The 15400-nt window shown below is 41.1% G+C and overlaps 1 protein-coding gene across 6 annotated transcripts in view; it reads right to left on the bottom strand.

The window, feature by feature from the left end:
- The window catches only part of ERC1 (ELKS/RAB6-interacting/CAST family member 1), a 296094-nt gene that overhangs the window by 148738 nt on the left and 131956 nt on the right, over positions 1-15400 (bottom strand). For all 6 annotated transcript variants that reach the window (XM_015422884.1, XM_015422885.1, XM_015422886.1 and 3 more), the window contains one exon: positions 4657-4792. In XM_015422884.1, the coding sequence (XP_015278370.1) occupies positions 4657-4792 (136 nt within the window). The remainder of the gene's footprint in view (positions 1-4656; positions 4793-15400) is intronic.

The raw sequence follows: 15400 nt of genomic DNA, 5'->3' as shown, positions 1-15400 counted from the left end.
ATGCAGGTTGAAGACAGCCCCTTTTTAAAAGCCAAAAAGGTTTAGAATACCATCTTGAGTTTGAGCTTAAATTGTATTTGACTATTAAATGATATTGTTGAATTAAGAGTTACTAGGATAAACTCGTTTTTCTGACAAATCACAAGCAGCTCTTGTATTAACCAAACTATTTTGAACTGCTATTTTATATTCCTTGAAAAGAATACATTCCATGGGGAAGAAAACAGAAAATGACCCTATATCCGACTGATTGTTTACCATGTTCATCTCAAATTAATACAAATCTGTTTTATACAAAGCAAAATGGACAATAATGCAAATCCATTTTTCAAGTTCAGCTGAATTGAGATGTTATAATTTTAATTATTGCCTCATTCTTCCCTCAAATCCTCTTACTGTGTTTTCCAAATGTCAAGTTTCCATCATCAGAAACTCCCTGTACAAACGAACACTTTGTTACTTGACTCAGGAAAAAAAGAAACCACATGCCTATTACAGACAGTGGAGTAAGGATTTGGAAACTTGTTTATTTGGCTGGATTGCAAATGGCCAGTTTAAGAAAACAGGGATCGTATTTTTAAGCACTACATAATGAATTATTAATTCCAGCCAAAACCATAAAAGCCAAAATTATCTGAAATTGGTGCTTCTGTGTACTAACCCCAAACCCAGTAATGGTTGCATACAGAATATCAGTTTCTCTTCTAGGCTTGTTTTTTTTAAATATACAGAACAGTAAAGGAGTGGCACTCATACTGGATAAACTGCCTTGGTTCAATCTGAAGGAAGACAGTGTAATTTTTTTGGGAATTGGCTTTTAGCCCTCTAAATAGGTTCTAATAAGATGCTTGCACACAGGAGAAAAACTCAGGCTTCATTCAGACATCATGGTAAACTATGACTTGAGCAAACTACAGTTAGTTGTAATCTCTCAATGTAGATGGTTCAAATAATTCAGAGGTTGCTGCTTGGCACCAAACCACAATTTCAGTCTAGATTGTGTCACTGTACTAACTGTGGCTTGTGAATTCAGATGTTAGAACACACTGTTATGGACAAACAGAGAAATAGAATTATAAGGAAAGATGGACTAGCCTCATTGTTGGCCAACAGAGAGGATGCAAGAAACACAGAAAACAGGGTTTACACACCAGCCAGAAATCATTTATTGATATATTATGCCCCACTGTACTCCCAATGGGGACCCAAAGCAGTTTGCAGCATAGTTCTCCTGTCCTGTTTTTATCCTCACAACAGCCCTGTGAGGTAGGTTAGGTTGAGGGAGTATGACTGACCCAAGGTTACCCAGCAAGCATCCATGGCAGAGTGGGGATTCAAATATGGGTCTCCCAAATCTTGCTTTGAGACTCTAACCTGACTCTCAATTTGTTTTTTAAGAAACAAATTGAAGGCTAAGATTTAGAGCTATGTGTAACCAGCTATGGGTACTTTGATTAAAAAGTTTTCATACTAATACCCGATCATTAAACAGGTGCACTTTATGTCCTCCCAACATGACTTCCCTAATCCAGCAAGAGTAATCTGTTTCCATCCTATGTCATGGGACTACTTACTGGATTGTCAACTGCATGTACAGGCCAGATGCACCTGCAGGACAAGAGTTTGACAGGGGTGTGCCTTCTCTTCTGTCCAGCAGCATTCTGAGGCTATTGCTCACATGCAACACCTAGTTGTAAGCAATGTGGAGTCAAGTCTGACTTGAATGAGTTACAATTATCTCAGAATGTCCCTAAGCAGCTTTAAAGATGCAAAGGAACAAGGTGCAAGGTACAGAGTTTATTTAGCTCTTATGGATCCCTGGCAGCATTAGACAGAAACCACAGGATACACTTAAGCTGAAAAAAGGTTTTTTTTATAAATGCACCTTGAGTTATTGAAAGAAACTGGATGTTGAGACTGAAAGAGAATCATTACATGCCATACACATGACAGAGGTTTCACACACGGTGTTTACAATCTGATAAAATATATGATTTTCCATTACGTAGTTCTTGCTGCAACACAAGATGTTTCTCTACAGCTCCTCTCTTTTTCATTCACAAGTACTCAGTGTGAGTCTGTGCGATCAGAACTGAAAACTAGGAAATGGCTATGCAGTTTGTACAGTACAGAAAGAAAAATCTATTGCTAACTCAAGTTCATGTCGCTTTTTGTTCAGACTTCATGAACATGGTTTTCTTTCTGATGCAAGTTTAAACACAGCCTGACTGGGCAGAATGGCAGGAAATAAATGTTGTCAATAAACTTACTGAAGCTGATAGATTCAAATTCTTTAAGCAGCCTGTGCCACTTAACTCATGAATAAGGGTTTGAAATATGGAACAGAATTTATCCTTTTTTACTCATTCAGACTAATTTTACTCAGTTATGTGGAAAGGAAAATGAGCATGGGTAGAAAAAAAAAAGTATGTATGAAAAAGTGGAAAACATGCCAAAATTTTGTATTACTAAGATAAATTACTGATCTTATTTGGCATGGTCTCTACAGTGAAAGTTGAACAACCTGAATATTGAGTGCCACTACACAGTTCTTTTAAAAGGTTATACAAATCTACATACTTCCTAAATCAGAAACTCAAACACTTCATTAAATGACAAGAGAACACCACTGGTGGTTACCTACAATTCCAACTCAAGCCAGTTCAATGTGTTATTAATGACCTATAACTCATGCTAGATAGTGACACTTCCCTCACACAGGTACTGGGGAGGCGATGTTTTCTTGCTTACAAACAGCCTGCTAACCTTAAACAACTTCTCACCTGCAATGATAAACTACTTAACATTTACAAGAACTCTGGTAACAAGTCCTGCAACAAACCAAGATGCCAACTTTGCTCTCACATAGATTCTAGTAACACTATCAGTGGACCTAGCAACATCAGCCATACCATATCTGGTTCATACTCCTGCTCATCCTCTATTGTCATGTGTCAGCTATGCCCTTCCACCCTCTGCATTGGACAAACAGACCAGTCCCTTCAACAAAGAATTAATCGACATAAGTCTGACATCAGAAATCACAACATTCAAAAACTAGTGTGGGAACATTTTAACCTTGCTGGACATTCAGTTGCTGACCTAAGAGTAGCAGTTCTCTTACAAAGGAATTTCAAAGGAAGATTAAAGAGACTGCTGAATTGCAACTGATAACGAAGCTCAGGGGTCATTTCCGGCAGGAGCGCACAGGAGCGGAGCTCCGGTAGTAAAGAGCCCAGGGCAACAAGCCCCACCCCCTGCTCCCAGCAGCCCTCAGTCAGAGCAAGAAGCAGCCAGGTAAGTTGCAGAGCCCCCCCCCAACCCCCGGCCCAAAACAGTCCAGTGGCACCTTTATGACCAAGTTTTATTCAGGTACAAGCTCTCCCTCCTCTGTGGGGACATATCTGCACGTCCCCCGTCCCCCCATAGCTAGCAATCCAAAACAGTCCAGTGGAGCCTGAGCGGTGGGTGTTGCCTTCTGACACACTTCCGGTGATGTCAGGGTGTGTGGCATATGCAAATAGGTTATGCTAATGAGTTATGCTAATGAGCTCCTGCACCTCTTTTTCTATGAAATGACCCCTGACGAAGCTCAAGACAATGCATCCTCCTGGCTTGAATAGACCTAAATGTCCTGTCTCGTTACCAAGGCTAATTTCTCCAAGCCTAGTACTTCTCTGCGTATCACACCTAATCCAATTTCACCTGTTATTGCTGTTTGCCTGCTAATGTCATTTGGCATCTAAAATTAGTCCACTTTCAAATCGATAGGACAAATGGATTCACATTCTAGCTGTATATGAAGAAGTGAGCAGTGACTCACGACACCTCATACCCTACCAAAAATGTTGTTAGTCTTTAAGGTGCTACTCGATTCTTACTCTTTTCTATTTCATTATCTACATAGATGTTGTCAACGACATTGACAGAAGGAACTGAAACTAGCCAAAAAATAAGGACCTTCTGCAAAATTACTGCTGAATCTATTAGAAGCTTCTATACCATACTCTCAAACACTGATGTGACCAAGTATTATGAATATAAAATTCAACCACTGCAGGGTAGAATGGCAACCCTGAAAAGAAGAGCCAAAAGGAACTACCTACTGTACGTCCCATCCAGCTCACAATTCACTTACAGCAGGAGTCCCCAAACTTTTTAGTCTGTGAGCACCCTTGAAATTCTGACAGTGTGTGGCATGCAGCCACAAAACGGCTGCCACAGGAGGTGAAGCCAGCCACAAACAGCTGCCGCAAATAACCAGAAAATTATTTCAATTATTTCTAGAATTCAGAAATAGTTAACTAATGGATTTATGTAGCTTAGTTTTTGTTCAATGAATAAAACTGAATCCAATAAACGCAAAACAATTAAGCAAGAATTTTTTAAAAGCACCAGCTTCATAACTATCTCAAAGCTGATGACCAGTTGATAGTCATTCCAGTAAATTACACCTCAGATGAAGCCCTATTTGCAACTTACCATAACAGGAATCAAGCTGTGCTACACCCTCTTAGAATGTCTGGGGATAAAACTTCTCCTTTAAGTACAAAGCAATTATTTTATTAAGAGCAAGACTGTGAGCGAGGAAGCAAATGAAGCAGAAAGAGCTCAAGTTAAAGACGACCTCATATCAGACATGTGATCCCATGTTACCTGCAGTTGCTGAGAACTGTCATTAAGATTGTCCTCCCGCCGCCTAGCTTCTTCCAACATCTGTGCACTCTTTTTTTTCTCCACTTGTTCTTTGTGCTTCAGATTTGCTACCTTTTTATTCTGATCTTTAATTTGCCTGCCAAGGAAAAAAAGAAAAGACAAATGCTCAAAAACTGGGGAAACCTGAATCTGAAAAAAGAATTTTTCGAACATTTTCACATATGATATTAATTTTAGTATGTTCTCAAACAACTGATATTTTGAAACTTTTAATTGCTTCAATTCTACCATATGCTAATAGTTTCTAGCATCCCATTTTTGTTACAAATAATCTACACAAAGTACAATTTCTATAACTGAATACAACTGAATTCTTGTTCCAGCCAGAGAGCAGCAGTCCAGACTGTTGTTCTGGTAACTCAGAGACCAACAGCTTTGCTTCTTCAGCCCTTCTGAAGTACATGCAATACATGTAGAGGTTCTTATTGCCATCAATTCACAGCTGACTTATGGCAGCCCCAGGTGGGGTTACAAGGCAAGAGATGTTCAACAATGGTTTGTCATTGTCTATCTCTGCTTCACAACTCTGGTACTCCTTGGTGGTCTCCCATCCAAATACTGACCAAGGCTGACACTTCTTAGCTTCTGAGATCTGACAAGATCAGTCTAGCCTGATCTATCCAGGTCAGGGCACGTGGAGAATTACAATTGTGTTATTCCAGATTCCAAGGTTTCCCTGAATGACATGCAATTTAAATATACCACTTTCTAATGTTTAGCTTTCACAAACAGTGGATGAAGGGTACATGCAAAGAACCAAGGCAATCAGAGATGAGATAAAGTCCAAGGGTTACCTGATAACAGAGTAAAAAGTCACTGGGTCGAGATAGCATGCACCCAAGGGTCTTAAATAACTTGAAAAGGATTTTAAAAAACACGCACAGTGTCATGATGTTTTTGTATCAATTTATGACGCAGCCACAGTTAGAATGTAGAGTGTATTTATAGTTATAAAGCCTCAAAAATATTGTACAACTGGAAAAAAGGCAACTGAAATGATTATGATTGAAGCACCTTCCCTAGGAAGACAAAGGACTTCATTCCAAAAGACTTCGGTGGCGGTGGCGGTGGTGGTGGGGAAGCATAACATACATTTATAGAATTACAAATAGAAACTGTCTCATAGGGGACAGAAGCTCCACCCCCCCCAAGCCAGTTCCCATTTCCTCTCTTCTTTCTCACCTCTCACCCTCTCATTGGTGACACCTACTCCTTTCCCCCCACTGCTTCAACTCCACCACCACCTGTTAGATAAAGACAGTAATAGATGAGGACAAATGACACTCCATGTGGAGGGGATTCCACAGTTTTGGTGCCACAACAGAGAAGCCCCTTTCTGAGATTGACACCTGTCTAGGCTCAGACAGGGGCACCTGAAGCAGGGCCTCCAACGATGACCATAATGGTTGGGTAGGTTCATATGATGCATGTTGTGAAGGAAGTGGTGAGAACTTTTTTGTTTTCTCCAATATTAAGATTCAAGGCCATGAAATGAAGTTGGTGGGCAGCAGATTCAAGGCAAACAGAACTGAAGGGTATGTGTGGTGCTTTCACTCAACATATAGTGATGTGCTATATGATGTGCTTTCACTCAACAAGACAGTGGTGGCCACCAACTAACAAGATCATAACAACAAAAATGGACATGAAGGAGAGAATTAGTTTCAATATTTATGTAATTTTTGCCTTCAGCAGTAGAAGTAACCATGGTCAAAGCATCAGACAGATACGGCATTGCAGATGTATATACAGTTCTCAGAAAAGAAAAGAAGAGAAAAGAAAAAAGAAATGCCTAGGATGAAAGCAAAAGAGAAGAGTTCCTGGGTAGAGGACAAGGCTGCTAAATTTACACACTCAAACCTCACAGAGATATTTCGTAAGTCACAGCATTCACTTCTAAACTACTTTGCAAACAGCTACTTGAAAGGATTTATTGGCCCTGTTACCATGCAGCAAAGAACAAGTAAACCAGAACAATGAAACATAACAAAATTACTAGAGCTGCTGTTTTAGGATAACAGAGGGTTTAGAACTGTGAGCTGAATAGTCATTCTTTAGCTATGTGCATTTGGATACTCTTTGACTATTCTTTTGGCCTTGTTGGCTTCAAGAGATGACCCAGAAGAGATTAGGAACCTGCCTGCATCCCATATGTTCTGTTGACAGGTACGTGAAGAGGCCTTGAGCTAAGGTTCAGCAGATTTTCTCTTTGCAAGTGTGCCATCTATGGAAGAAAACTGGGAGTGTAATGACAGATTTATATTGCACTCTTCTTCCAGTTCAAGGCAGAAATTTTCTACAAACTGGAACAATTCTATCTATCCACATCTATTTTCAGTATCGACATGGTAATGTAGTACAGAATTCATTTGTTGTTGTTCAGTCGCACAGTCGAGTCCGAATTCATACTTCAGTATAAAGAAAGCCACAAGAAATTCATTGAAAAAAGCAGGCAGCAACTTCCAATTCATTTATATATTATTCATAAACCAATTTCTTTCTTAATATAATTTTCTGCCCCTGTCAGTTTTATGATTTTACTGATGTTTAAAATGTTAATACCTACATTAATCTGCATGACAATTCAATTTGCATGATTTGCCAATTCAGACCATTAACGCACCTCAAGACAAGCCTCTCCCCTTTAACCTGCCTGTACTATAGTAGCAATTCAACTGCTATAAATAAAAAGTTCCATTCCTTTTGTGTATTGGAGGGAAAAATCATAAGCCACTTCCAGCAGGTCTTTGGAGAGGTAGCGAATAAGTTTTCCAAATAAAATTTAAATGTGTAATTTAATATTGGAATTAAACAGATTTTTTTGTCAGGTGGTAATGGTAATTAGTAATTAGGAAATTAGGTAATTATTAGGAATTAGGGAATTAGGAAAAGATGGCAAGAATGCACAGGAGAACTATACAAGAAGGACCTCAATGTCCTTGACAACCCCGATGGTGTAATCACTGACCTTGAGCCAGACATCCTGGAATCCGAAGTCAAATGAGCCTTAGAAAGCATTACTAATGGCAAAGCTAGTGGAGGTGATGGTATCCCAGCTGAGCTATTCAAAGTCTTAAAAGATGATGCTGTTAAAGTGCTGCATTCAATTTGCCAGCAAATTTGGAAAACACAATAGTGGCCACAGGATTGGAAAAGGTCAGTATACATTCCAATCCCAAAGAAGGGCAATGCCAAGGAATGTTCAAACTATCGCACAATTGCACTCATTTCACACGCTAGCAAGGTCATGCTAAAGATCCTACAAGCTAGGCTTCAGCAGTACGTGGATAGAGAACTGCCAGATGTACAAGCTGGGTTTCGAAGAGGTAGAGGAACTAGAGATCAAATTGCCAACATTCGTTGGATTATGGAGAAAGCAAGAGAGTACCAGAAAAACATCTACTTCTGCTTCATTGACTACACTAAAGCCTTTGATTGTATGGATCACAACAAACTATGGCAAGTCCTTAAAGATATGGGAGTACCAGACCACCTCACATGTCTCTTGAGAAACCTGTATAAGGGCCAAGAAGCGACAGTTAGAACCGGATACGGAACAACTGATTGGTTTAGCAAAGGAAAAGGAGTACGACAAGGATGTATATTGTCCCCTTGCTTATTTAATTTATATGCAGAGTACATCATGCAAAATGCCAGACTGGATGATTCAGAAGCCGGAATTAAGATTGCTGGGGAAAACATCAACAACCTCAGATATGCAGACGATACCACTCTAAAGGCAGAAAGTGAAGAGGACCTAAAGAGCCTCTTGCTCAGGGTATAAGAGGAGAGCGCAAAAGTGGGCTTGATGCTCAACATCAAAAAAACTAAGATCATGGCATCCAGCCCCATCACTCCTTGGCAAATAGAAGGAGAAATCATGGAAGCAATGACAGACTTCACGTTCCTGGGATCCAAGATCACTGCAGATGGTGATTGCAGTCATGAAAGTAAAAGATGCCTGCTCCTTGGGAGAAAAGCGATGGCAAACCTTGACAGCATAATAAAAATTAGAGACATCACCCTGCCAACAAAAGTCCGTATTGTCAAAGCAATGGTATTCCTAGTAGTACTGTATGGCTGTGAGAGTTGGACTATGAGGAAGGTCGAGTGCCGAAGAATAGATTCTTTTGAATTATGGTGCTGGAGAAGATTCTTGAGAGTCCCCTGGACTGTAAGATCAAATCAGTCAATCCTAAAAGAAATCAATCCTGACTGTTCCCTGGAAGGCCAGATATTGAAACTGAAGCTCAAATACTTTGGCCACCAAATGAGAAGGGAGCACTCACTGGAGAAGACCCTGATGTTGGGAAAGATTGAAGGTCAAAGAAGAAGGGGACGGCAAAGGATGAGATGGTTAGACAGTGTTATCAAGGCAACGAACATTTAATTAAGCAAACTCCGGAGCACGACGGAAGACAGGAGGGCCTGGCATGATGTGGTCCATGGGATCGTGAAGAGTCGGACTCGACTGTGCGACTAAACAACAACAACAATGGGAGGGATGGTAGGTAAAACTGGTGAGGAAAGTTTTAAGGGTAATAGATAAAGACAGGGATAAGGATGGGGCCAAGGCATGTGGAAGGGGGATGGTAGGGTCCATGGCTGTTTGCCTGCATGGTCTATTGCTGATGTTTCAAGATACTGCAGAAAATAAAAGAAACGCTTCAGCACCTTTCCTATGAGGAAACACTGAGGAATCTAGGACTTTTCAGTCTAGAAAAAAGGCAGGTAAGGGGAGTCATAAAAAAGTCTTATAATATTATGCATGTAGGGAGAAAGTAGACAGAGCTTTTTCTCCTGCTCCCATAATATTAGAACTCAAGACACACCCAATGGAGTTGCTGAGAAATAGTTTCCAGGCCAGATAAAAGAAAATCTTTACCCAACAAGTAATAAACTCTGGAATTCACTGCTAGTGAATGTCTCGATGGCCATAAGCACTGAAGGCTCTAAAAGCAGGTTAGACAGATGACTTCCACATCAATGTTCCCTCTAAGCTGAGTTAGTGTGAGCTAGCTCACAGTTTTTTTAGCCTCTGACTCACACATTTTTGTCTTAGCTCAGGAAGGGTGGCTCCAGAACAAACTAATTTATGCAGCAGCCAAATCACTTGCTCACAACTTTAATGCCAGTAGCTCACAAAGTAGAATTTTTGCTCACAAGACTCCACAGCTTAGAGGGAGCATTGCTTCACATACAGAGGCAGCAAACCTCCAAATTCCAGTGCTAGGAGGCAGCATCAGGGGAAGGCCTCTGCCTTTACACCTTGATTGTTTGGCAAATGGCTGGCCACTGTGTGAAACAGTATGCTGACCAAATGGACCATTGGTCTGATTCAGCAGGCTCTACTTGTGTGTGTGTGTGTATAGATGGATTTATGGAATAGGATCAGGGATGGGGACCCATACTGATAAATGATGCTTGGGCACTGAGTAGCATACACTACTAATAGAACAGGTACAGAGCAAAGATTGCTCCTAGTCTATTGTGTTCTCAGTTGAAACCAAGGGCTAATCACGTCTGCTTTCCCATTACATAAGGGTGATAACTATGAGACAAGCTGTTACATACAACAGTGTGTACCCATTTCTACTGAGAAGTAATTCTATGGTGAGGGAAAACGGAGCAGCCTGCAGAAGTTCTGTTAAACAACAAAAAGCCTCCCCCCCCCCCCCCCCCGATGAAGAAAATTCCCCCTTGGAATCCTACACAAGTTACTACCAGGACTGAAATATGCTTTGCACGCTTCCACAGACTATCGCTATATATTCTGAGAAGAAAATATAATGTTTTCTAAGGTGCCTGGTGCTTTTTATCACAGCAATAAAACAGGACTTTTAAAAATGTATATAAATAAAAAACTACTCTATCTTGCAATGTTATTCAAACAGCAAATTATTTTTTCATCTGTCTTCACAGTTCTATCCAAGGCTAACAAGCAGCTAAGAACCTTTTACAAGATCAAAACCAGAACTTCTAAAGTGCATGCCGGCAAGTTCAAATAGTCGATTAGGAATTCTGTTTGTGAGCTTTTGCCATAGGTCCTCGTCATTTTGTTACACTGCTCTTCACTTTTCCATGGCATTTATATGACAAGTTAACAAATGCCAACAAAAACAGAGCCTGTTGCTACAAAAGTCATGAAAATATAACTAGCCTGTTGTATGAGTGCCAGCAAGGAGCCCCAAATGGGTTTTCAGAGAGGGGTGGGTGGATTTTATTTCCTGAAACCAGGAAACCCAGGTTTTAAAAACAAATTCCGCATAGAGATAAATACAGGGGAAGGGAAAGGGAAGCAGAATTGAAAATTGAGGAGGATGGATCGGAGCAGTCATCTTTGCACCTAATCCATGAAATAGGTCTCGGGAGAGTTCAAAGGTGAAGGTCAGATCTAGACGCAGATTAATTCTTGGAACTCTACCTAGTTCTTGTAGCTTTATTATTTCAAGGTAGGTGCTATTGTCCAAGATCAGTATTTTGCCAACATTAGGAAATTGCAGTATCTCACTCCAGTGGCTCTAGCCTTTTTGATATGGTGACCTACAAGTCTAAACTCACTTGGCATGGTAATCCATCCAGGGCTGACCCAAGGGGTGCCTGTAACGATTCCTTGTCTTATATGTGTGTGTGTCGCTTTAAAAGTTTGGTTGCATGGCTGTGATAGAATAGAGTGGTTGAAAAGACAAGTGTGGTGTGATTGGTGATTGACAGAGAGGGGGAGGGGTTTTGGAAGTGTTTCTGAGTGGATGAATAGGTATGTCTGTCAAGAGTGACAGTTACAGGTTTGACAGTTGATGAAGACAGTTGATAAGTTAGTTCTTTTCTGAGGTCTGAGAGAGAGACAGTCTTGTGTGTGATACAAGAGTTAAGTTCTGTGTATGAAGAAAAGTTGAATGTATAAGGAAACAGTAAAGTAAAGTTAAGGAAACAAAAGTTATATGAAAGTCTGAGTGACAGACTGGAGTGAAATAAGAAACGTATATGACTCTGAGTAATGAGTTACAAAGTTACTTGAAAGATCATTGTCAGAAAGGGAGCAGATATTGTGTGAGACACAACGCAATTGTTAAAATTATTCACATTACTGGTTACATTGTTCTACACTTTTATTTATGAGTTATTTTAATAAATCTTCTTTTATTTAAGTATACCAGCTCTGAAAGGAATACTTCCTCAGAACCACATTAGTTCCTAGAAAGCCTTAAACTCGACCTACCTACCCAGTAATAGAAAGAGTAAAAGCATAAAGGTTTGGAAATCCTTTTAAAATATCCAGTAGAACAAAACATAAAGAATTCTTTTAAAGGGAAACCAGACCTCCCCAGATAAGGGGTTGTCACAGTGCCCTAGGCGAACTATGACCTTTTTTTTTTGAGCCCCCGGAGGGGATTTTTTATTATTTTTTATCACTACAAAAACTACAACAGAAGGGAGGGGAAACTACATATAGGGGATAGAGTAAAGAACCCACTACTAACTAAAAGCCCAAGAGAGGAGATCAACTAGCTTAGGTACATCAAGTCTTCCCATCATTAATCCCTTTATAAACTGAGTCAAACATTTTTACCACTTTTTCTTTAAAACTTAGATTTAAACTGTCTAGCCACAGTACCCCCAATCATCCCATAACGAAAGTCTCAAAGGCACAATTCAGAGTCCTTCAGCCTTTACTTCTCTTTCCCCCTTCTCTTCCGCAGCTTATAAGGACTTTTTGGGGCTGCTGCCCCTTGCTCTGACAGAGAGTCCTCTCCGGAAGATCCAGATTCTAGCTCGCCACTGGACTTGCTGTCCTCTTCTTTTTTCCCATCCTCTGGCCTTCCCATCTGAACTCTTAGAAATTCTTGAGCTTTCTGAACAGAGTCAATCTTTTCTTTTTTGTCTTTAGTCTTGAAAGTAACGCCTTCTGGAAATAGCCATTTATATCCAATTGAGTTTGTCTGAAGAAAAAGCACAAGTTCTTTGTACTTATTTCTCCGCTGTCTTACTTCAAATGGAATATCCTTTAGCATTCTGATGGTATTTCCCCCTGCTTTCAGGGGTGTTCCAGCAACCGCTTTCAGGATTGCATCCCTGACATGCCTCTTCGAGAATCTCACCACTATTTCCCCAGGCAGATTATTTTTCTATATGTAGCCTGAATATGATCTCTAGACCACATCCATGTAATTAAGCAGTGATTCCGCCTACATTTCTGTCACTGGGGCTAGCAGTTCATTCATCACTTCTTTAAGTTTCTCCCCTCTGTTCTCTGGCATGCCCTGGAAATGAAGGATCATATTAGCCTTTTCCATTTGGACTTGCAACAGTTGATCTTCTATGGAGATTTGTTTCCTTTCCAGCTTTTGCACCTTCTTCACTTTCTGTGTAGTTACAGCCACTTCCTTTACCTTCTCAGCATTATGCTTCATTATTTGTATCAAGTCGCTTATCTGGGTTTGTTGTGCAGTAATGCTTTGAGTAACTACAGACATCTGTTCCTTGAAGTTATTCAGCTGTTCCAGCAGAGGCCGCATATAATCTGCTATAGACCTTGCCACCTCACTGGTAACTTCTGGTTTTGGGCTCTCAGACCCTTTCGCTTTCAAAAGTCTTTCCCTGTCCTTCTTCCCCGCCATCTTTGTCGTTTGTTTACTTTCGCGAATTTTTAAAAAGTCTCTGAATGTGCGCTTGACCGCTTAGATTCGCTTTGGTAAGTACTTCTAGGCAGTTACCCTCACGTTTTCTTCCGCTCCCCCGCTCAATCACTCAAAAGTTCGTGCGCATAGGAGGCGTCCCTCCTCTGCTCGTTCCCCCCCCATTTGGTGGGGTGGGGAGCTATCTTTTCCCCTTTAAACGCTTCGGAATTGACTCACGTTCATAATTGGTCATTTGACTTCACTTTCATTTCATTTCTGCCGCGTGATCTCCTGCGCTTGTCCCGGTCAGCGTCACTAAGTCCATATGGTCTCACAGCACGGAGAACCGTTGGAACAAAGAGGCGCCTCAATTCTCTAGCATTCCGCCGTCAAAGAGGCGACCTCTTATAAGTTCCATGGCCAGGGTCCGCCGGGCCCCTGGGGGCGGGGTTGCGAGCCTGCGCACCCCCGGCTGGAGCGCAGCTTCACCCCCGGGAGGTCCGGGAGGTGAGTCTGCTAGCGCGCCGCCATAAACCGGAAATCCGGCGAACTATGACCTTGAAGCCCATCAGACCTAGCATTCAAATCTTTACTGTGGCCAACCAGTTATTTTTGAGAAACCAGCAAATATTGAACAAAGGGCACAGATGCCTCCACTATGAACCCCAAGCAAGTGGCGTTCCAAAGTACACAACTTTTGCAAATGGAGGTTACACTCCAGCACCTGACCACCCTTTGCAGTTCCTTCTAATCCCCCTTAAGTTTCTAAGAAGCTCACTCTAATAAACATCGGGACATTTTGCTTGATTCTTTATCAATCAGCGTGCATCAATCAGTGGACGTTTTCAAGCAGAGGCTGGATGATCATATTTCAGGTATGTTGTAGGGCTATATTTTGGCTATGCTCCTGCAGAGTGCAGGGGATTGGACTAGATGACCTGCAAGGTCCCTTCCAACTCTAACATTCTATGATTCTACTAGATGCAGTGAAGAAAAAATACCCAACTTCTGTATCACAGGGAAGATACAAAGCAAAGGGCTTGCCTCAAATTAAGCACTGAAGTCAGTTCTTCTAGGAGCCACTTAACACATGATGATTTTCCTGTAGAGATTTTATTCTACACGGAAAATGTGTATACTTGTCATTTGTAGTCAAATCCCATGTTTTGCTTATTAAAATAGCACAACTGGTTACATTAATCACACATAACAGAACTATCAGTGCAGGTAAATCACATAAGAACAGACTTGTTTCCAACTTCAGGAGGAGAGTGTAAGTGGCTTTGTGTTATACAAACTATAAAAGTGTCCCTAGTTTCCACCTAAATTTGGAAGACAAATAGGGTTCTTTTACTACTGGGTAAGATCCACCATGCATGAGAGCACAGATCCTCAAAACTGCATAACACTAAGCATTATACCTCCTTCAACCACTTTCAGAATGGCTGAAGTGTAGACTTCATCACTGTCTGTGCTGCAATAAGGAGAAAGGTTTTACCCATATAATGATGGTCTACAGGCCAAACTAGGCAATACTACATCCCTGAATCTACCACGGGGATGCAGTATCATTTCAGAGCCTACTTTTTTACTTTTACAACTGCTGCAGGGGCCCAATCCTGCTGGGGACTGTGGCACAGAGGAATGAACATAAGAACATAAGAGACACCAACGTTGGATCAGGCCAAAGGCCCATCCAGTCCAACACTCTGTGTCACACAGTGGCCAGAAATACCAGGTGCCATCAGGAGGTCCACCAGTGGGGCCAGGACATTAGAAGCCCTTCCCCCCCCAAGCAGCAAGAAGACAGAGCATCACTTGCCCCAGAGCCCCTATCTATACCTTGTGGCTGATGGACCTCTGCTCCATATGCTTATCTAATTCCCTTTTGAAGTCGTCCATGCTTGTAGCTGCCACCACTTCCTGTGGCAGTGAATTCCATGTGTTAATCACTCTTTGGGTGAAGAAGTACTTCCTTTTATCCATTCTAACCCGACGGCTCAGCAATTTCATTGAGTGCCCATGAGTTCTTATATTGTGAGAAAGGGAGAAAAGTACCTCTTTCC

This window comes from Gekko japonicus, unplaced genomic scaffold, assembly GCF_001447785.1.
Source record: "Gekko japonicus isolate JY-2015 unplaced genomic scaffold, Gekko_japonicus_V1.1 scaffold34, whole genome shotgun sequence".
In the NCBI taxonomy this organism is placed as follows: Eukaryota; Metazoa; Chordata; class Lepidosauria; order Squamata; family Gekkonidae; genus Gekko; species Gekko japonicus.
This window is presented reverse-complemented; position numbering and strand designations above follow the sequence as displayed.